The sequence below is a fragment of the Salmo trutta genome, chromosome 13 (assembly GCF_901001165.1).
Source record: "Salmo trutta chromosome 13, fSalTru1.1, whole genome shotgun sequence".
NCBI lineage: Eukaryota > Metazoa > Chordata > Actinopteri > Salmoniformes > Salmonidae > Salmo > Salmo trutta.
Window position 1 is genome coordinate 16,984,467 of NC_042969.1, and position 20,906 is coordinate 17,005,372.

Here is a 20,906-nt window from a genome sequence, read left to right on the forward strand (position 1 = left end):
TATTTCCGTAACCATTGGTGTGTACTGTTGACTGAGCAAGTGGAACATTCTATAACTTCTATTCTAAATAAGTTCCTGCTTTTTTTCAGAACATTCTGCGGTTCAAGTGAGGTCAGTTCTCTTAATGTATCTAGCCCACAAACCCAGGCTTTTGAACAGTTGAGCCTTACGCTGGAACAGTATAAGCACACCCACACAATGCTCAGTGGCATTCCACTTTGATAATGACAGGCCTTGGATGATCGGACATGTATATTCGCTGGTCTGAGCCGGGCACTATTTTATCAGTTGTCAGTACTGTATTTGTAAGGCTTGTGTTTCATTGGTCTTGTGATGCAGCGTAATGATACATTGCTCTTGCTTTGGCGTGCTTCGGCCAGCGGGAACACATCTTGAACGGATCTTTGATTAAAGTGTGAGACTCTTGTGATTGACACTTTGGCTCATCCCTTACGAAAAAAGATTCCAGTCAGAGTGCAGTATAACAGTTTTTTTTTACTACAGTAATTTAGCAGTTTAACTGCAGTTACAGTGCAGTATAACTGCAATTACAGTGCAGTACATTGCAGTTATTCTGCAATTACTGCGTCCAAAATACCACAGTCGACTGCACTTCAGTTCGCAGTTTTCAATCTTTTTTTGAAAGGGATCCAGCACTGACTAAAGCTTCCCACAATACATCACTGAGCTCTTCTGCTCTTCAGCCAGTCACTTGGCACCACTGATGTTTCGATCTGTAAAATATAAGTGTAGTTCCAGGCAGGTACACAGCTAATTAGAAAACAGCCTATCACGACCTAACGCTGATTGCTCACTTTCAAATCTCCCACTCTCTCACTCTTCCTCTGCTCCCTCTCTCACAGCCTTTCACTCCCTCTGCTCCCCCTCTCTCTCGCTCATCTTCACTATCATTTGGTCACTCGCTTATTTTCCCTATTTTTCTCCCTCCCTCTACCCTCCTCTCTCTCTCACTCTCTCCTCTGTTTTTCACACTGGGGGAATGTGTGAGGGAGTTTTACAGCCATGGCGCTCCTCTCTTTCGTTTCCCTTATTTAGTTTTTTATAGCTCAGAGATGTCTCCCCTGCAAGGCTGCCGTATCGCTCGCTGCCTTGTCTCTCAGCCCAGGGTCTCTGTTCGAGACGAGTAATGCACACCATGATTGGGTGGAATGGGGGTTGTGGGTAATGGGTGGTCATTTGACGCCCGTAGAGTCAACCTTTCATCTCGCTCCAAGATGAAAGACAGGAAGAGGAACTCAGGGGAAGAAATGTATGCTTTTGGGTTTTGGGCATTCTTTCTCTTTCCCTCAAATGTATATTTTTCTCTAATGCCCATCCTCCCTTTTTGTTCTCTGTTCTTATTTGTTTCTTCCTTCCCCCTCTCTAACTATTTCCATGTCACTCAACCATAACTATATACAGTTCAAGTCAGAAGTTTACATACACCTTAGCCAAATACATTTAAACTCAGTTTTTCACAATTCTTGACATCTAATCCCAGTAAAAATTCCCTGTTTTAGGTCACTTAGGATCACCACTTTATTTTAAGAATGTGAAATGTCAGAATAATAGTAGAGAAAACAATTTATTTCAGATTTTATTTCTTTCATCACATTCCCAGTGGGTCAGAAGTTTACATACACTCAATTAGTATTTGGTAGCATTGCCTTTATATTGTTTAACTTGGGTCAAACGTTTCGGGTAGCCTTACACAAGCTTCCCACAATAAGTTGGGTGAATTTTGGCCCATTCCTCCTGACAGAGCTGATGTAACTGAGTCAGGTTTGTAGGCCTCCTTGCACTTTTTCAGTTCTGCCCACAAATTTTCTATAGGCTTGAGGTCAGGGCTCTGTGATGGCCACTCCAATACCTTGACTTTGTTGTCCTTAAGCCATTTTGCCACAACTTTGGAAGTATGCTTGGAGTCATTGTCCATTTGGAAGACCCATTTGCGACCAAGCTTTAACTTCCTGACTGATGTCTTGAGATGTTGCTTCAATATATCCACATAATTTTCCTGCCTCATGATGCCATCTATTTTGTGAAGTGCACCAGTCCCTCCTGCAGCAAAGCACCCTCACACCATAATGCTGCCACCCCCGTGCTTCACGGTTGGGATGGTGTTCTTCAGCTTGCAAGCATCCCCCTTTTTCTTCCAAACATAACGATGGTCATTATGGCCAAACAGTTCTATTTTTGTTTCATCAGACCAGAGGACATTTCTCCAAAAAGTACGATCTTGTCCCCATGTGCAGTAGCAAATCGTAGTCTAGCTTTTTTATGCCGGTTTTGGAGCAATGGCTTCTTCCTTGCTGAGCGGCCTTTCAGGTTATGTCGATATAGGACTCGTTTTACTGTGGATATAGATACTTTTATACCTGTTTCCTCCAGCATCTTCACAAGGTCCTTTGCTGTTGTTCTGGGATTGATTTGCACTTTTCTCACCAAAGTACGTTAATCTCTAGGAGACAGAAAGAGTCTCCTTCCTGAGCGGTGTGATGGCTGCGTGGGCCCATAGTGTTTATACTTGTGTACTATTGTTTGTACAGATGAACGTGGTACCTTCAGGTATTTGGAAATTACTCCCAAGGATGAACCAGACTTGTGGAAGGCTACAATGTTTTTGGTAGATTTCTTTTGATTTTCCCATGATGTCAAGCAAAGAGGCACTGAGTTTGAAGGTAGGCCTTAAAATACATCCACAGGTACACATCCAACTGACTCAAATTATGTCAATTAGCCTATCAGAAGCTCATCAGGCCATGACATTTTCTGGAATTTTCCAAGCTGTTTAAAGGCACAGTCAACTTAGTGTATGTAAACTTCTGACCCACTGGAATTGTGATACAGTGAATTATAAGTGAAATAATCTGCCTGTAAACAATTGTTGGAATAATTACTTGTGTCATGCACAAAGTAGAAGTCCTAACCGACTTGCCAAAACTATCGTTTGTTAACAAGAGATTTGTGGAGTGGTTGAAAAAACTAGTTTTAATGATTCCAACCTAAGTGGATGTAAACTTCCGACTTCAACTGTATATCTGTGTATTTAGTATCAACGTTTGGGTGATTTCCTGTGTCGATCACAACATTAACTCATCTGGTCACTGCATCACCTCTGACCTCTCACCTCAGACCCTGATATTGATTGGTTGTTTGTTGATCTCGTCAATAACATGCATGATGACCCTTTCGTTTTTTTACCCTTTGCATCTTCAACTCTGACCTCTCTGTGTGTACATCAGCCAGAGAGACAATAAACCTTCCACTAACACAATACACACACACACGCATACACACACGCATACACGCACACCACACGCACACGCACGCACATACATACACACACACACACACACACACACACACAGAGACTGTAACATACTTGTAACATGTGTGTTTAAAGTCATCTCTTTCCGAAGCAGTGTAGGGCTCATTTTTTGATCCTGCCATCAATCTGGCCTTGACTTTTGCCCTCTCATGATGTCCTAAGTGACCCTTGCCCTGTCCTGATGTCACTGCTGTCCCTCCCTTGCCTGGCCTACTTGTGTACAAGTGTACTTGTGTACTTGTGTACAAAGCTGAGTAACCCAAGTTGCTCAAACGTCTACAAAAGCGCAATAACAAAAGCGCAATAAATGAGAAGGAAATGGTCCTTCTCATTTCCAACCTGTATTAGACAGTTACTGAACTGTCCTCAGATACACACACACACACACACACACACACACACACACACACACACACACACACACACACACACACACACACACACACACACACACACACACACACACACACACACACACACACACACACACACACACACACAGTTCTAGTATGACAGCTCCGCTAGTCCAAACAAACACATAAATGGCCATATTTGCTAAAGTCTTCTTTGTTAATTCTATATATTTTTTACTTTGTAAAGAGAAAAAAATACTTTGTGAAAAGGGGTGTAATATATTGCCATGTGAAGGCACTGTGTCCAGTTGCATTTAACAGACTAAGGTGTGTAAATCAATTGTCCTTAATGTAGCTAGATTCATGTAGCTCTTTCCATAGAAGCATAGTGTAGTGAGTTCTTCAGTGTCTTATTTTTCCCCTTCTGGAGCTATAATGGAATGTTGATGTTATGGGCTGATAATACCTTGATTTTATTGTAACAGTTCCACAATGTTTGTCTGAATAAATTTAAGTCTGTCCTGTCCTGTACCTACTCTGTGTGATGGTCTTATTTAAATGATGTCCATTTTTGCATGAACACACACACACACACACACACACACACACACACACACACACACACACACACACACACACACACACACACACACACACACACAAAATACATATTACACCTACTCTGTCACTCAGGCATACATGAGCTAAAATCCTTTTACAAGTTTCATCGAGGTTTGGGAGTTGTGTTATTGCATTTTACATTGCTTATCCTTCATCCAAATGGCAATGGACTATATTGATGTGTCCCAGTGACATCAGTCAAAAGTTAACTCCCCTCACCAGACATTACTTTGTCTTCATCCAATATGCCATATTAAATCTATCGATTTGATAATGCCCTTTTGTACTCAATTTGATTCATGCAGCTGGAAGAAAATCCAAATCCAGTCTCTATCTCTTCTGCTCTCTCATTCCCTCTATCATTCTGAGTCTGTTATGGCTGTGTCATGGTGATTTAAAACTAGGTTAGGGCTGTGATCTGTGACTGGTGGTGTGGATTAATACAGCTATGGATAGAAACGGCGCATTAGGCACAGATCTAGGGTCAGCCTACCCTTCTCAAATCCATTTGGGGAAAACACACAATACTGACCTAAGATTGTGTCTGAAAATCAAGTCGGCTGGGCCAGCCCAGTATCTTGTTCAGTCAACGTCACAAAAAAATGAATCTTTCCAAATGTGAGCCATTCCAAGACCAAGCCTTCAAATCCAGAACTGTAATATTGCTGCTCATACACAACCTATTCTCCCAGGAAAAAGGTTTCTGGAGAACTGATATACGGCACCATGGGCTGAATTGATGCAGATTGTTTGAAAGTGGGAAACGCCACTTGTTTCCTACTATTTCCCCTGCAGACTCAAGCCAAACAAAGACACTGCAAAAGCCCCAGGGATAGTGTCAGGATGAACATGGGGTAATGTTTCTGCTTCCTCTCAGGGCCAGCAGGCGTTATCAGGGAGAGGGGTTGACATAGCATCAATGTGTTGACAGAGCATGTTGACATTTGTCAAACCAGCCCCTCACTGGATTGTCATGTCCATTACTTGAGGGCTTGATTGTTCCTCCTAAATATGACTCATTATTCATTGCTCTCTCGTTTTACTCAAGCTTAATACTCAGAAATAACACATCTGCCGTTGCTGTATCAGGGACGTGCTTGGTTGGTGAAAGGTGAAGGTTAACGTAGCATAAATGGAAACGTGTCCATTATATATTTAACTTCAACCTGCAGCGTTAAGCAGTTTGGGCCTCTATATCACCACTAAGCACATCAAAAGGTTCTGTACAAGAGGGGCGAGACACTAACTCTCCAGGGCTCCCTCATAGATGAAATGTGATTGGCTTTTGCCCCATGTCACTCAGCTGTGGAGGCGGGAATTGTTTCCCTGGCTCCCAATTCCCTTTCGGTGTGACCCCTATGAGATCCATCGTTAAGATAGACTGCATGTCCCACCTTCTTTAAATAGAGGTTATTGGGTTTAATCCAGTGCATTAATAAACTCTTAATAGCTCTACACAGTGGGTACGGAGAGGATCCTCGACCCCCTCTCCTCTCACCGCCTCTCATTGCTATTTATGAAGCTCCAGCTCTATGTTCCTGATTAATCCACTTAATATTTAGGAGCAGATCAGGAAATGTCCTGTCTGCCTCCAAGGAAGACGTAGAGAGGAAAGAGAGGGAGGGAGAGGCAGTGATGTGACGAGAATGTAGACTCGTCTTGGCACTTTCTTCCACAACCCAAGACACACAGCACAGCCCTGGCTATGGGCGCCTCGTCTTGGCATTCCTTCCACACCCCAAAACACACAGAAAAGCCCTGGCTGTGGGCGCCTCGTCTTGGCATTCCTTCCACACCCCAAAACACACAGAAAAGCCCTGGCTGTGGGCACGTCATCTTGGCACTTTCTTCCACACCACAAAACACAGAGCAGAAGCACACAAGATACCAGATAGACTCCGCCACACACACACACACACACACACACACACACACACACACACACACACACACACACACACACACACACACACACACACACAGCAGCTGCTTAAGAAGATGAGTCTTTAGCGGGGATGCTAGTTATTGAAGTGCTGATGATTATGATCCCCTGTCTGAATGTGTGGCAGACAGAGATACAGTGAGACACAAAACAGCATGCGGAAAAACTGCTGCTTAATTCCCTCTGAGGTGTCAATGGTTTTCCCTGGCTTTCTGACACTCCCAACTGGACATGACGTTGTCAGAGGGAGAATAAATGAGCCAAGCATTAATGGGTCTTTTATATAACACCAGAGATTAAGAATCACAGTTATTTGATCAAGTTTTATTTGCATGGCTCCATTTACGCAGTCATTGATGTTTAGAAAGAGGCGGGCCCAGGCTTAATAAACCCCGTGCTGATGCAAATGAGAATGAAGCACTAGCTGATTTAATCATTTGACACATTCAGTCATCAGGGGTCTGAACTCCACCAGTCAATGGTCAATTCTGAGTCAGAGTCATCAATATAGTTCCCCCTCAGCACTTATCCAAGGTCAGTTTTGTGTTTGTCCTGCTTTAGGTCAGGATTAGGCCAGTGCCCTGTCACTGCTACCTCTGTCTGCTCCAATGATTGTACTGTATATGTCAGCTCCTACAGTCTCCTGGTAGGGACTAAACGGAATGTGACATGAGGGACAGAGAGCAGGTGTGGGGTGGGGTACATAGTGATATGTGCGTGTGTCTTTGTGTCTCACCACATCCAATCCAAAGCGCCACCCATCCCCTCCCCCTTTGTTCAGTTTGTGATAAGCACAGGGATGCCCTTGAACACCTCAACATCCCTCCCTCCCCCCTCTATCCTCTATCCCCTCCGTCCCTCTACCTCCATCCCTCAATCCATCCTCTCCCTCCCTCCCTCCCTCTAGCAGATGGTCACAGATGGAAAGTGGAGCAGAGCGGACCTGATGGCATCTGTGTCGGGTCGCTCTCGCCATAACCCTCCCACACACACACACACGGTCAGCCAACCTCTCTCATATGGTTGTCTCTACCTTAGGGGGTCATCAGAAATCATTGGAGGTCATTGTAGGTTGCAGTTTCTTCTGGATCTACTACTGTACACAAAGACAGAACATGAGTTTCTCTCCTTGACTCCCCTTTACCTGTCTGAAGTAACAGAATGATATCACTCTGACCCTGTCTGCAGAGAATCTGTTGAGTTGGGGAAAATGTAACTTGTCTGACCAGAACACTGAACACTAGGACGGATCCGTTTCCAGGCGACAGATTACAGCTCTGATGGCAGAGAGAGGGTGATAAATGGGTGTTTATATTGTACTGGAGGAAGACTGCCTCGCAAACTGCTGTATCATTTACTGTCTGTAATATGGGTATCAGTGCAGAGGGGAAATTAGAATGGAATCTGAGATGTATGGAGGGGGCGAGCAGGAGGGGTTGTGCACACACACACACACACACACACAGGGGTACTGGTGTAGGACCATAAAGGTGCTTTCTTTAGTGAATCAATGCTGTCATCTAGTGGTGCAACACTGGGCTTTACTTTGGAAGAAATACTGTAGATTTTGTTCTACATTGCCAATAGAAATTGTTTTTTTTATACAATTGGAAAGTATCTATACTCAATAGTATATAGAGGAAATTAGAGGCTCCATAACTGACAAAATCCATTAATCCACCGACCAAACTTTGGTAATGTGATATTATGGCTGATGGATATTTTCATTTCATGACATTGCTTAGCTAGCTAATGTTTTTCTCTATTCTAGTCACTAAAGAAGTTCAAGTGAACTTCAAGTTGTGATCCATCGTAAAATCAAATTTGGACTACAAATCCCATGTGAAACTTTTGATATGTCCCCGCCCATTTTCGTATAATAGTTCATCACTCCAATCATCGTGCAGATATCCATGATCAACATGGAGTTTTGACCAACCAACAAAGTAACTCACCGTTTCAACGTGGTTTCCAGGAAGTGAGAATAACCGAAATCACATCATCTCACCACGCGAAGCTTGTGGAGAGGAGCCGTCATTTCACTGACGACCGATTCAGCTAGCGTGGTAGCGGTAGCGTAGAGACCGGAGCGGCGTTGCCCGAGGCAGGTACGGTGTCGATTGTGTTTGTACATGCAAGGTGTCTGATGGAACGGGTTGACAGTTGAATATTTTAATTGTTTTTTGATGAAGTGAGGCGAAGCTAGGTCGGGTTGCGACGTTATATAACGAATAGGTTGGGAAGAGTGTATAGGCCTAATTTTTCTGCCACTTTGCTGACACCGCAAGCTGGGTCTTCTTCCTCCCGGTAGGTCAACCACTGCTGATCCAGGTCCCTCTCGGACACCCACCTCTAGCTCCGAGAGGTACACAACTGTCACCCTGGCAACCTAAAATCCGATGTAACGTTAGCCAGCTAACGTTCTTCTCTTTCAGGTGCTGACGCGATTACAGCAGGAAAGATGGCGGATGACCCTAACGCGGCAGACAGGAACGTGGAGATATGGAAAATCAAGAAACTGATTAAAAGTTTGGAAGCTGCCCGTGGGTAAGTGGTTGAATACGGTGTGTGCCTTGGGTGTCGATATGTCGACGTGAATGGCCCATGTGATAACAGCTGGATAAGTGAGGCCGAATTTGGGAGTGGTAGCTTAGCTATGGTAGCTGGGTAGCTTGCTAACACAGCCAACATTATAATTAACTTTAGTTCCCACCAGTATTCGATGTTCATCGTATGCTTATTATGTTGATTGCCGCGTTATTTGTAGCTAGCTCGGTTGTTTGTGTGTTGATGTCCGGCTTAACTAACGTTAGCGACATGTCAGCTAACTGTTACCTAGCTGAAAACGCCGGCTTCCGTGGATGGGGTCTTAAAAACAGCGTGTTGGTGTGGTTATCACATTTATCTGTGTTCTCATACTAACCGCACTATTTGTGACGTAAATTGAGTATACAGTATGCCGATTGGTCATAGTATGGATATACAGTTGAAGTCGGAAGTTTACATACACTTATGTTGGAGTCAATTAAAAGTAGTTTTTCAACCACTCCACACATTTCTTGTTAACAAACTATAGTTTTGGCAAGTCGGTTAGGACATCTACTTTGTGCATGACACATGTCATTTTTCCAACAATTGTTTACAGACAGATTATTTCACTTATAATTCACTGTATCACAGTTCCAGTGGGTCAGAAGTTTACATACACTGAGTTGACTGTGCCTTTAAACAGCTTGGAAAATTCCAGAAAATGATATAATGGCTTTAGAAGCTTCTGATAAATTATGTAAATTAGCCTGAGTCAATTGGATGTGTACCTGTGGATGTATTTCAAGGCCTACCTTCAAACTCAGTGCCTCTTTGCTTGACATCATGGGAAAATCAAAATAAATCAGAAATCAAATGCCTGAAGGTACCACGTTCATCTGTACAAACAATAGTACACAAGTATAAACACCATGGGACCATGCAGCCGTCATACCGCTCAGGAAGGAGACGTGTTCTGTCTCCTAGAGATTAACGTACTTTGGTGAGAAAAGTGCAAATCAATCCCAGAACAACAGCAAAGGACCTTGTGAAGATGCTGGAGGAAATGGGTACAAAAGTATCTATATCCACAGTAAAACGAGTCCTATATCGACATAACCTGAAAGGCCGCTCAGCAAGGAAGAAGCCATTGCTCCAAAACTGCCATAAAAAGCCAGACTACGGTTTGCAACTGCACATGGGGACAAATATCGTACCTTTTGGAGAAATGTCCTCTGGTCTGATGAAACAAAAATAGAACTGTTTGGCCATAATGACCATCGTTATGTTTGGAAGAAAAAGGGGGCGGCTTGCAAGCTGAAGAACACCATCCCAACCGTGAAGCACGGGGGTGGCAGCATCATGTTGTGGGGGTGCTTTGCTGCATTAGGGACTGGTGCACTTCACAAAATAGATGGCATCATGTGGAAGGAAAATTATGTGGATATATTGAAGCAACATCTCAAGACATCAGTCATGAAGTTAAAGCTTGGTCGCAAATGGGTCTTCCAAATGGACAATGACCCCAAGCATACTTCCAAAGTTGTGGCTTGTCGACAACAAAGTCAAGGTATTGGAGTGGCCATCACAAAGCCCTGACCTAAATCCTATAGAAAATTTGTGGGCAGAACTGAAAAAGCGTGTGCGAGCAAGGAGGCCTACATACCTGACTCAGTTACGTCAGCTCTGTCAGGAGGAATGGGCAAAAATTAACCCAACTTATTGTGGGAAGCTTGTGGAAGGCTACCCGAAACAATTTACCCAAGTTTAACAATATAAAGGCAATGCTACCAAATACTAATTGAGTGTGTGAACTTCTGACCCACTGGGAATGTGATGAAAGAAATAAAAGCTGAAATAAATCATTCTCTTTACTATTATTCTGACATTTCACATTCTTAAAATAAAGTGGTTATCCTAACTGACCTAAGACGGAATTCTTACTTGGATTAAATGTCAGGAATTGTGAAAACTGAGTTTAGATGTATTTGGTTAAGGTGTATGTAAACATCCGACTTCAACTGTAGTTAGTATGCCAAAAGTTCCTGGATGTCGTACTACATTCGCCAAAATACGAAGTATACAACATCCTGCTTGCAGCTGGTTATTTATATATATATTTATATATATGTGTGTGTGTGTGTGTGTGTGTGTCATGCCTCATTGGAATGGTTTTCATTGGAATGGATAATTATTTTGGGGAGAAAGTTTGGATGTTGCCACACACATACCTACTTGTTAATAAAATTAAGGAAGTTTCCTTTTTAAAATTATTCATAATATTATCCTGCAAACCACTAAATTATGAAGTTTAAGAAAACAAACTCAAATTGTACCTTTTGTAATGACCACCCAGAAACAGTGTTGCATCTTTTTTGGCATTGTATTCATGTAAGGAAACTGTGGCAAGACATCAGTAGATTTATAATTGAATGCATTTATGGCGATTTTACACTATTGTGGAGAGATGTACTGCTTGGATTCTTTACCTATGATAGGAATAAGTTAAAATTGTTTCATGTAATTCATCTCATAATTTTTTTGGCCAAATTTCATATTTACAAACAAAACACCACATTTTCTTACCTTACAAAAAGGAAATGTAACTATAACTATATACTCTACTAACGAGAAAGCTGTTAGAATTATAAGTGTATGTATGTCCCTTAAGGTCCTTGTGTAATGTGATATTGTACCCCCTAGCCCCGCCCCTAGCCCAATTGTCCTTTGTATATTATTTATATATACTTGTGTTCCCACATGTACTTCCTGTATTGATTTGTTGTTAATAAAAATATAACCGGTGCACACTATTTTCGTGATTTTTAGGTCCCATTATGCATTTCTTCAGAAAATAGGCGTGGCTTCACATCATTTTCAGATTTGAAGAAAATTGTGGAAATATGAGGTTTAAGTCCAACGATAGCGAAAACAAATTATGGCAAATGTTGAGCAATGTAATAAATTACTTCTCAAATAAGTTACCTTACATGTCATGTTGGCTGACAATTTCTAAGCTACGCTATCCTGGTCTAGGGGACTGCATCTCAGTGCTAGAGGCGTCACTACAGACACCCTGGTTCGAATCCAGGCTGTCCAATAGGGTGGCGCACAATTGGCCCAGCGTTGTCCGGGTTTGGCTGGGGTAGGCCGTCATTGTAAATAAGAATTTGTTCTTAACTGACTTGCCTAGTTAAATAAACACATTTAAATTCCTTATGAAACATATGGTTACAACAGTATGTACCATGTTAGCTAGCTACCTAAAGTTAGTTGGCTACTAATACATCGACCTTGCCAGTATATCAACAAAATGCCATCTAACTATCCTACGTTTATTGACTTGATTATTCTCGTCATTCTTAGTTTAGCTAAGTGGTATAGTCGTGTGTTCCCAATGGACATTCAGGTGCGTTCGTAAGTTCGCTGTGGCTATCTACTCCAATTTCAGAGCACTCTCGTCTGAGTGTACCGGTGCCAGAGCGCAGAATAACTGATTTATTTACGAACACTCAACACCAGTTGAATATGGCTGGTGTCAGTAAACTTCGGCAAAAAAGTGTAATTAACTTGTTGCCAGCAGCACTGTTAGTCACCAACGCTCTGGATAACATAAAAACAGCCTAACCAGCTCTGCTAGGGCAAGTAAAATGGTCAGATTGAGGTGTTCTCTCATTTGTGTCGAAGTAGCAAGTTAGCTTGACTGCCGTTTTTAAGGTCAGAATGCTTCGATCAACCCTACTCCTTGGCCATAGCGTCCAGTGACGTTGCCTGGCAGTGTGCGTGCGCTCCGAGAGCGAAACACTCTGAATTTACAAACTGAATACATTCTGAATTTACGAATGCTCGGAGCTCTGGCACTCCAGATTGAATTTAAAATGTCTAGTTTAGTAATTTGTTATGCTAACAAGCTAGAAAGCGGTTGCAATAGCAAGCAGCATCAACTTCCAGTAGACAGGCGAAGCGCTAGTACGCTCAACTGAAAGGATACCATTCGTTTACAGTATACTAAAATGAACTGATACTTTATAGTGTATATACTCATTAAGTATGTAGTATGTTAGTATGGGTATTCGATAGAGGTCGACCGACTATTGGATGACCCAATCTGCCTAAATTTTTTTATTTATTATTATTATTTATTTATTTTTGTAATAATGACAATTACAACAATACTGAATGAACACTTATTTTAACTTAATATAATACATCAATAAAATCAATTTAGCCTCAAATAAATAATGAAACATGTTCAATTTGGTTCAAATAATGCAAAAACAAATTGTTGGAGAAGAAAGTAAAAGTGCAATCAATATGTGCCATGTAAAAAAAAGCTAACGTTTAAGTTCCTTGCTCAGAACATGAGAACATATGAAAGCTGGTGGTTCCTTTGAACATGAGTCTTCAATATTCCCAGGTAAGAAGTTTTAGGTTGTAGTTATTATAGCAATTATAGGACTATTTCTCTCTATACAATTTGTATTTCATATACCTTTGACTATTGGATGTTCTTATAGGCACTTTAGTATTGCCAGTGTAACAGTATAGCTTCCGTCCCTCTCCTCGCTCCTACCTGGGCTCGAACCAGGAACACATCGACAACAGCCACACTCGAAGCAGCGTTACCCATGTAGAGCAAGGGGAACAGCTACTCCAAGTCTCAGAGCGAGTGACGTTTGAAACGCTATTAGCGCGCACCCAGCTAAACTAGCTAGCCATTTCATATCGGTTACACCAGCCTAATCTCGGGAGTTGACAGGCTTAAAGTCATAAACAGCGCAATGCATTGCGAAGGGCTGCTGGCAAACGCACAAAAGTGCTGTTTGAATGAACACTTACGAGCCTGCTGCTGCCTACCATCGCTCAGTCAGACTGCTCTATCAAATCATAGACTTAATTATAACATAATAACACACAGAAATATGCGCCTTAGGTCATTAATATGGTTGAATCCGGAAACTAGCATCTCAAAAAACAAAACGTTTTTCCTGTCAGTGAAATATGGAACCGTTCCATATTTTATCTAACGGGTGGCATCCCTAAGTCTAAATATTCCTGTTACATTGCACAACCTTTAATGTTATGTCATAATTACATAAAATTCTGGCAAATTAGTTCGCAACGAGCCAGGCGGCCCAAACTGTTGCATATACCCTGACTGCGTGCAATGAACGCAAAATGACACAATTTCACCTGGTTAATATTGCCTGCTAACCTGGATTTCTTTTAGCTAAATATGCAGGTTTAAAAAATATATACATCTGTGTATTGATTTTAAGAAAGGCATTGATGTTTATGGTTAGGTACAGTCGTGCAACGATTGTGCTTTTTTTTGCAAATGCGCTTTTGTTAAATCATCTTTGGCGAAGTCGGCTGTCTTTGTTAGGAAGAAATAGTCTTCACAGTTCGCAACAAGCCAGGCGGCCCAAACTGCTGCATATACCCTGACTCTGTTTGCAAGAGAAGTGACACATTTTCCCTAGTTAAAAGAAATTAATGTTAGCAGGCAATATTAACTAAATATGCAGGTTTCAAAATATATACTTGTGTATTGATTTTAAGAAAGGCATTGATGTTTATGGTTGGAGCAACGTGTACCTTAGCGATTATATGCAACGCAGGACAGGCTAGATAAGCTAGTAATATCATCAACCATGTGTAGTTAACTAGTGATTATGATTGATTGTTTTTTATAATTTAAGTTTAATGCTAGCTAGCAACTTACCTTGGCTTCTTACTGCATTCGCGTAACAGACAGGCTCCTCGTGGAGTGCAATTAAAGCAGGTTGCAAGATTGAATCCCCGAGCTGACAAGGTAAAAATCTGTCGTTCTGCCCCTGAACAACGCAGTTAACCCACCGTTCCTAGGCCGTCATTGAAAATAAGAATGTGTTCTTAACTGACTTGCCGAGTTAAATAAAGGTTAAAAAAAAAAAATCTGTCAAATCGGCGTCCAAAAATACAGATTTCCGATTTGTTATGAAAACGTGAAATCGGCCCTAATAAATCAGCCATTCCGATTAATCGGTCGACCTCTAGTATTCGAACACAGCTATTGACTCCGGTATGTTCTCATATGCTGCGATAGACTTAGCAGTTTGTAGCGATGTTGGCTTGCTGTCAAGATATGGCATTGAGCATGTCTTCTACTTGGAAGTGGAAAGCATAGAATCTATACTCGATGAGTAGCAAGCAGCAATCCAATTGCCGTGTCCTATTCATCCTTTGGTGATAATGTGTAACGTTAGTTAGCGGTCATCCATATTCATTTTGATAAGGAGTTGACAAAGCTAGCTCCGTGGCTTCCTCGAGCTGTGACTAGGCATAAGGGACTGCGTTGTTCCTCAAGTATTCTTGTTGTCCACTGACGCAGAATCGATTGTCCTCTGCTAATTTTACATACATGCACGGTTGACCACTTCACCTATATTCACAAGCCAGCTAGCTACCCGTCATGTATAGTGGTGTCAAGGACAGAGCTTGTATGGAAACTGTGTGCCCCCCTCACTTTTCAGACAGTGGAAACTGGGAGGGTAATGTTTGGTTGCCAGTGGTGTCAGACTGTGTCAATGTTGAAGGGTGCCAGTGTCACACAAAGGTAGATATGGGTCAGGTAAAATGAGAGAATCAACGGAGGGGGGCTGATGGGTGGAAGATTTGTTTTGATTGTGGAAGCGTATTTCTTTCAGAGATTGAGATATGACTAAGACCGTTATGTACACAACAACTGAATGTGTGTGTTTAGGTTGTCTAACCACCTGTCCCCTCTCCTCAGCAATGGAACCAGTATGATCTCGCTGATCATCCCCCCTAAGGACCAGATCTCCAGAGTGGCCAAGATGTTGGCAGATGAGTTTGGCACGGCCTCCAACATCAAGAGCAGAGTCAACAGGCTCTCTGTGCTCGGGGCCATCACCTCTGTACAGCAGAGACTAAAGCTATACAACAAGGGTGAGTGACTGACTGCATTGTTGTGTGATGTTGAAGCCTTGACCACCTCATAGCAGACTCCAAAGCTACAGCAAGGGTCAGTCTGTTCTTTGTTGTGTGTATTTACTATGGGTCACTGGGTCTTGCCTGTGTTGACTGATAAGCCCTGTATCTCTCCTGCAGTGCCGCCTAATGGCCTGGTGGTGTACTGTGGAACCATCGTGACAGACGAGGGCAAAGAGAAGAAGGTCAACATTGACTTTGAGCCTTTTAAACCCATCAACACCTCCCTGTACCTCTGTGACAACAAGTTCCACACTGAGGTAGGAGCTCAACTCATGTCTGTCTCCTGTATGTGTGTGAATGCGTGTTGTCTAATTGTCTCTAGCGGCAATTGTAATGGAAATGCCCTCTTTCTCTCTCCTTCTCTTCTCTCTCCAGGCGTTGACAGCCCTGCTGTCTGATGACAGTAAGTTTGGCTTCATAGTGATAGATGGTAGTGGGGCTCTATTCGGGACGCTCCAGGGGAACACTAGAGAGGTCCTGCACAAGTTCACCGTGGACTTGCCCAAGAAACATGGTACGCTTTGTTCATCACACACACACACACACACACACACACACACGCGCAGAGATAAGAACAAGAACATTAGAGATGTAATCCCCCACCAATACCCTTTAGTTAATACAATTTCTCTCTCTCTCTCTCAGGCAGAGGAGGTCAGTCTGCTTTGCGCTTTGCCCGTCTGAGGATGGAGAAGAGACACAACTATGTGAGGAAGGTGGCTGAGACAGCTGTCCAGCTCTATGTGGCCAACGACAAGGTCAACGTGGCCGGAATGGTCCTAGCAGGGTCTGCCGACTTCAAGACTGAGCTCAGCCAGTCCGACATGTTCGACCCTGTAAGTGTGTCTGTGTGTTTTTAGATAATCCATGGCTTATGCTGCATTAATCCATACTGTGATCAGTTCATTCTTTGTCAGGTTGATGCTTTTGGTGCAATTCCTCTGATTTTCTGATTTTGAGTGAATCAAGCATTTCACGGCCCACTGACCCCTGGTGTGTGTGTGTGTGTGCGCGCAGAGGTTACAGGCGAAGATTCTGAAGCTGGTGGACATCTCGTACGGAGGGGAGAACGGTTTCAACCAGGCCATCGAGCTGTCGGCAGAGGTCCTCTCTAACGTCAAGTTCATCCAGGAAAAGAAGCTCATAGGTCTGTTTGTGGCACGTTGAGGTTAGATTTTGGGTTATCCCAGCGAATGTGTGTCTGTGTTAGGTGTTTTTGTTAGGGTTAGTGCAGATTGTTTCCTTGTGAATGGTAATGATAATTAGTGTGATGATTGCTTCCCATTCTCCATCCCCCATCACTAAATGTTTATTTTTTCTATCCTTTATTCCTCTCTTCCCCTCCATTCTTGCTCTCTCTCCTACTCGCTCACTCTCTGCAGGCCGGTACTTTGATGAGATCAGTCAGGACACGGGGAAGTACTGTTTTGGGGTGGAGGACACACTCAAAGCCCTGGAGATGGGGGCTGTGGAGATCCTCATCGTTTATGAGAACCTAGACACCATGCGCTATATTCTTCGCCTGCACGGGGCCGAGAGCGTCGGAACAGAAAACGGTACACGCACTCCCCATGTGCAGTACAGTCGTGGCCAAAAGTTTTGAGAATGACACAAATATTAATTTCCACAAAGTTTGCTGCTTCAGTGTCTTTAGATATTTTTGTCAGATGTTACTATGGAATACTGAAGTGTAATTACAAACATTTCATAAGTGTCAAACGCTTTTATTGACAATTACTTGAAGTTGATGCAAAGAGTCAATATTTGCAGTGTTGACCCTTCTTTTTCAAGACCTCTGCAATCTGCCCTGGCATGCTGTCAATTAACTTCTGGGCCACATCCTGACTGATGGCAGCCCATTCTTGCATAATCAATGCTTGGCGTTTGTCATAATTTGTGGGGTTTTGTTTGTCCACCCGCCTCTTGTGGATTGACCACAAGTTCTCAATGGGATTAAGGTCTGGGGAGTTTCCTGGCCATGGACCCAAAATATCAATGTTTTTTTCCCCGATCCACTTAGTTATCACTTTTGCCTTATGGCAAGGTGCTCCATCATGCTGGAAAAGGCATTGTTTGTCACCAAACTGTTCCTGGATGGTTGGGAGAAGTTGCTCTCAGAGGATGTGTTGTTACCATTCTTTATTCATGGCTGTGTTCTTAGGCAAAATTGTGAGTGAGCCCACTCCCTTGGCTGAGAAGCAACCCCACACATGAATGGTCTCAGGATGCTTTACTGTTGGCATGACACAGGACTGATGGTAGCGCTCACCTTGTCTTCTCCGGACAAGCTTTTTTCCGTATGCCCCAAACAACCGGAAAGGGGATTCATCAGAGAAAATGACTTTACCCCAGTCCTCAGCAGTCCAATCCCTGTACCTTTTGCAGAATATCAGTCTGTCCCAGATGTTTTACCTGGAGAGAAGTGGCTTCTTTGCTGCCCTTCTTGACACCAGGCCATCCTCCAAAAGTATTTGCCTCACTATGTGTGCAGATGCACTCACACCTGCCTGCTGCCATTCCTGAGCAAGCTCTGTACTGGTGGTGCCCCGATCCCGCAGCTGAATCAACTTTAGGAGACGGTCCTGGCGCTTGCTGGACTTTCTTGGGCGCCCTGAAGCCTTCTTCACAACAATTGAACCGCTCTCCTTGAAGTTCTTGATGATCTGATAAATGGTTGATTTAGGTGCAATCTTACTGGCAGCAATATCCTTGCCTGTGAAGCCCTTTTTGTGCAAAGCAATGATGACGGCACGCGTTTCCTTGCAGGTAACCATGGCTGACAGAGGAAGAACAATGATTCCAAGCACCACCCTCCTTTTGAAGCTTCCAGTCTGTCATTCGAACTCAATCAGCATGACAGAGGGATCTCCAGCCTTGTCCTCGTCAACACTCACACCTGTGTTAACAAGAGAATCACTGACATGATGTCAGCTGGTCCTTTTGTGGCAGGGCTGAAATGCAGTGGAAATGTTTTTGGGGTGATTCAGTTCATTTGCATGGCAAAGAGGGACTTTGTAATTAATTGCAATTTATCTGATCACTCTTCATAACATTCTGGAGTATATGCAAATTGCCATCATACAAACTGAGGCAGCAGACTTTGAAAATTAATATTTGTGTCATTCTCAACTTTTGGCCACGACTGTATATCCTCTGGCACCATGAAGTAGAACAACTGAGAAGAGACAAACACTTAAGTTTCTCCTTCCCCGTCTACATCGTCCTTTGTGTTTCAGATGAGAAGACTCTTTATTTAACACCAGAGCAGGAGAAAGACAAGTCCCACTTCACAGACAAGGAGGTAAACCCTGTCCTCTATCTCTTGTTCTCACACCTACACGCAGGTACACACAACACTTTCTGCCCCTGAACCCATTCGGATGGTTGAATTTGGTGTTAACTTGTTTACATTTCTTTGTCCTCTCAAACCTGTGTGTGTGTGTGTGTGCATGTTCAGACTGGGCAGGACCACGAGCTGATTGAGAGCATGCCTCTGCTGGAGTGGTTCGCCAACAACTACAAGAAGTTTGGAGCCACGCTGGAGATCGTCACAGACAAGAGTCAGGAAGGGTCTCAGTTTGTCAAGGGCTTCGGCGGCATCGGGGGTGAGTCCACACCAACCAGTTGTTGTTTTATAGAATTATAACATGGTGTCCTTTTGTTATGGTCATGTTGTGGCGGTAGTTCACAGCATGAGGTCAACTTCATGAACCTGATATTAGTAATGACTGTTCAGTCCCGCAAGAGTCAATTACCTGGATAAAGACTGTTTCTTACTCTCTTTCAGGATGCTTGCGGTACAGGGTGGATTTCCAGGCCATAGATTACCAGGCGGAGGACGACGAGTTTTTCGATTTAGATGACTACTAGGTAGTCGGACTGAATAGGGGAGAAAGAAAGAAAAAAGGTGAAGAATGACGAAATAAGGATAGAAATATGCCACCTTCTTTTTTTTTTTCAGCAAGTGAAAAGAGCCGTACTGACCATGTAGACAGACATGCATTCAATTTCAAACACGCACACATGTACCCATACATATACACTTCTAATAACGCTCACACACACGCTGAAGAGGAGTGAGATTTTCTTTCAATCCAGAGAGGGATTGAAAGAAAGAGAGTGAATCCCTGCCTTAGAGTGCTGGTTCCTTCCCCTGGTTGGATTGGACTTGACTCAAATCGTTTTAGTTTGTTTATTTTTCTCCCCTCCATTATGAATGGACACAACAGCAAGTTCCCAGAAATCCTCGAGTATAGAACATCTATTTTCCTTTCTTTCCTTCGTGTCCTTGCCCTTCCTCCTCCTATCCCCCCGTAATGCTTTTTATATATATATATATATTTAGGCTTTTTATTTTTTACTGGTAATTGCTGCTGTTGTATTTTATTTTTTACCTGGGTTTCTGTAGAGAAAGGGGGAGTATTAAATTTGAACTGCTGAAAACCATTGCTACCTCCTCATCCACTGTGGTCTCAATCATGTGGAGTGTGTCGTTCCCAGAGGAACTGGCTCTACCGGCTCCCCTGCTAATGAAAATGTTTATTTCGCCCATGAGCATCAGAGTGGCTGTAGAACGTGTGAATTGTTTATATGCCATCCTGTGCGTGTATTTTATACTGAACAATAATATAAATGCAACAATTTTAAAGATTTTTACTAAGCTACAGTTCATATAAGGAAATTGAAATAAATTCATTAGGCCCTAATCTATGGATTTTACATGACTGGGAATACAGAGATGCCCTCGGTTAGACCGCCGGTCAGGTTTTTGAAGTCTCGATCAACAGTGGTCAAAAAGGTAAGGAGAAAATGGAATTCAGGAGATGAACACCATCACCCATTCTACACGTTTTATTCATCACATATGTAAGAATACATTTGTCCAGACATTGTTGGCCTTTACATCCCTGTTCGAAGAGATACATGCCTAGATTAATGTCGTTTTAGCCACTATATCCACTGTCTTTTCAAATGATCTGCTGCTTGTTTACTAGTGTTTAGAAGTACTGCAGAATATGAACAATGAATATGCTTCCACAATCAACATAAATCTTCCACCCATCATCCCCCCTCACATCATTCTCTAATATTACCTGACCCAACAGAAATGTTTATTTTTAGTTGGCAGTCCTAGTGC

General features: G+C 42.8%; 1 protein-coding gene across 4 annotated transcripts; it reads left to right on the forward strand.

Annotated features, from left to right (window-relative positions):
• Positions 1-8,238: 8,238 nt before the first annotated feature.
• LOC115205338 (eukaryotic peptide chain release factor subunit 1) lies at positions 8,239-20,219 on the forward strand. Of its 4 annotated transcripts, none has more exons than XM_029771185.1 (11): positions 8,239-8,355; positions 8,683-8,794; positions 15,549-15,724; positions 15,887-16,026; positions 16,145-16,283; positions 16,415-16,605; positions 16,787-16,916; positions 17,152-17,325; positions 19,006-19,070; positions 19,227-19,374; positions 19,557-20,219. In XM_029771185.1, the coding sequence occupies exons 2-11, from the start codon at positions 8,709-8,711 to the stop codon at positions 19,637-19,639; spliced, it is 1,332 nt and encodes a 443-aa protein (XP_029627045.1). In that variant the 5' UTR covers positions 8,239-8,355; positions 8,683-8,708; the 3' UTR covers positions 19,640-20,219. The 4 variants fall into 4 exon arrangements, with proteins under 4 accessions (XP_029627045.1, XP_029627048.1, XP_029627046.1 ...); XM_029771188.1 differs by having other exon boundaries at positions 8,240-8,351; XM_029771186.1 differs by having other exon boundaries at positions 8,245-8,554.
• Positions 20,220-20,906: the final 687 nt, after the last annotated feature.

Bases quoted from the DNA above. Each gene is read 5' to 3' on its own strand.
- LOC115205338 (XM_029771185.1), top strand. From the start codon at position 8,709: ATGGCGGATGACCCTAACGCGGCAGACAGGAACGTGGAGATATGGAAA. The intron at 17,326-19,005 runs GTACACGCACTC...TTTGTGTTTCAG, and splicing joins GAGCGTCGGAACAGAAAACG to ATGAGAAGACTCTTTATTTA. The intron at 19,375-19,556 runs GTGAGTCCACAC...ACTCTCTTTCAG, and splicing joins GGGCTTCGGCGGCATCGGGG to GATGCTTGCGGTACAGGGTG.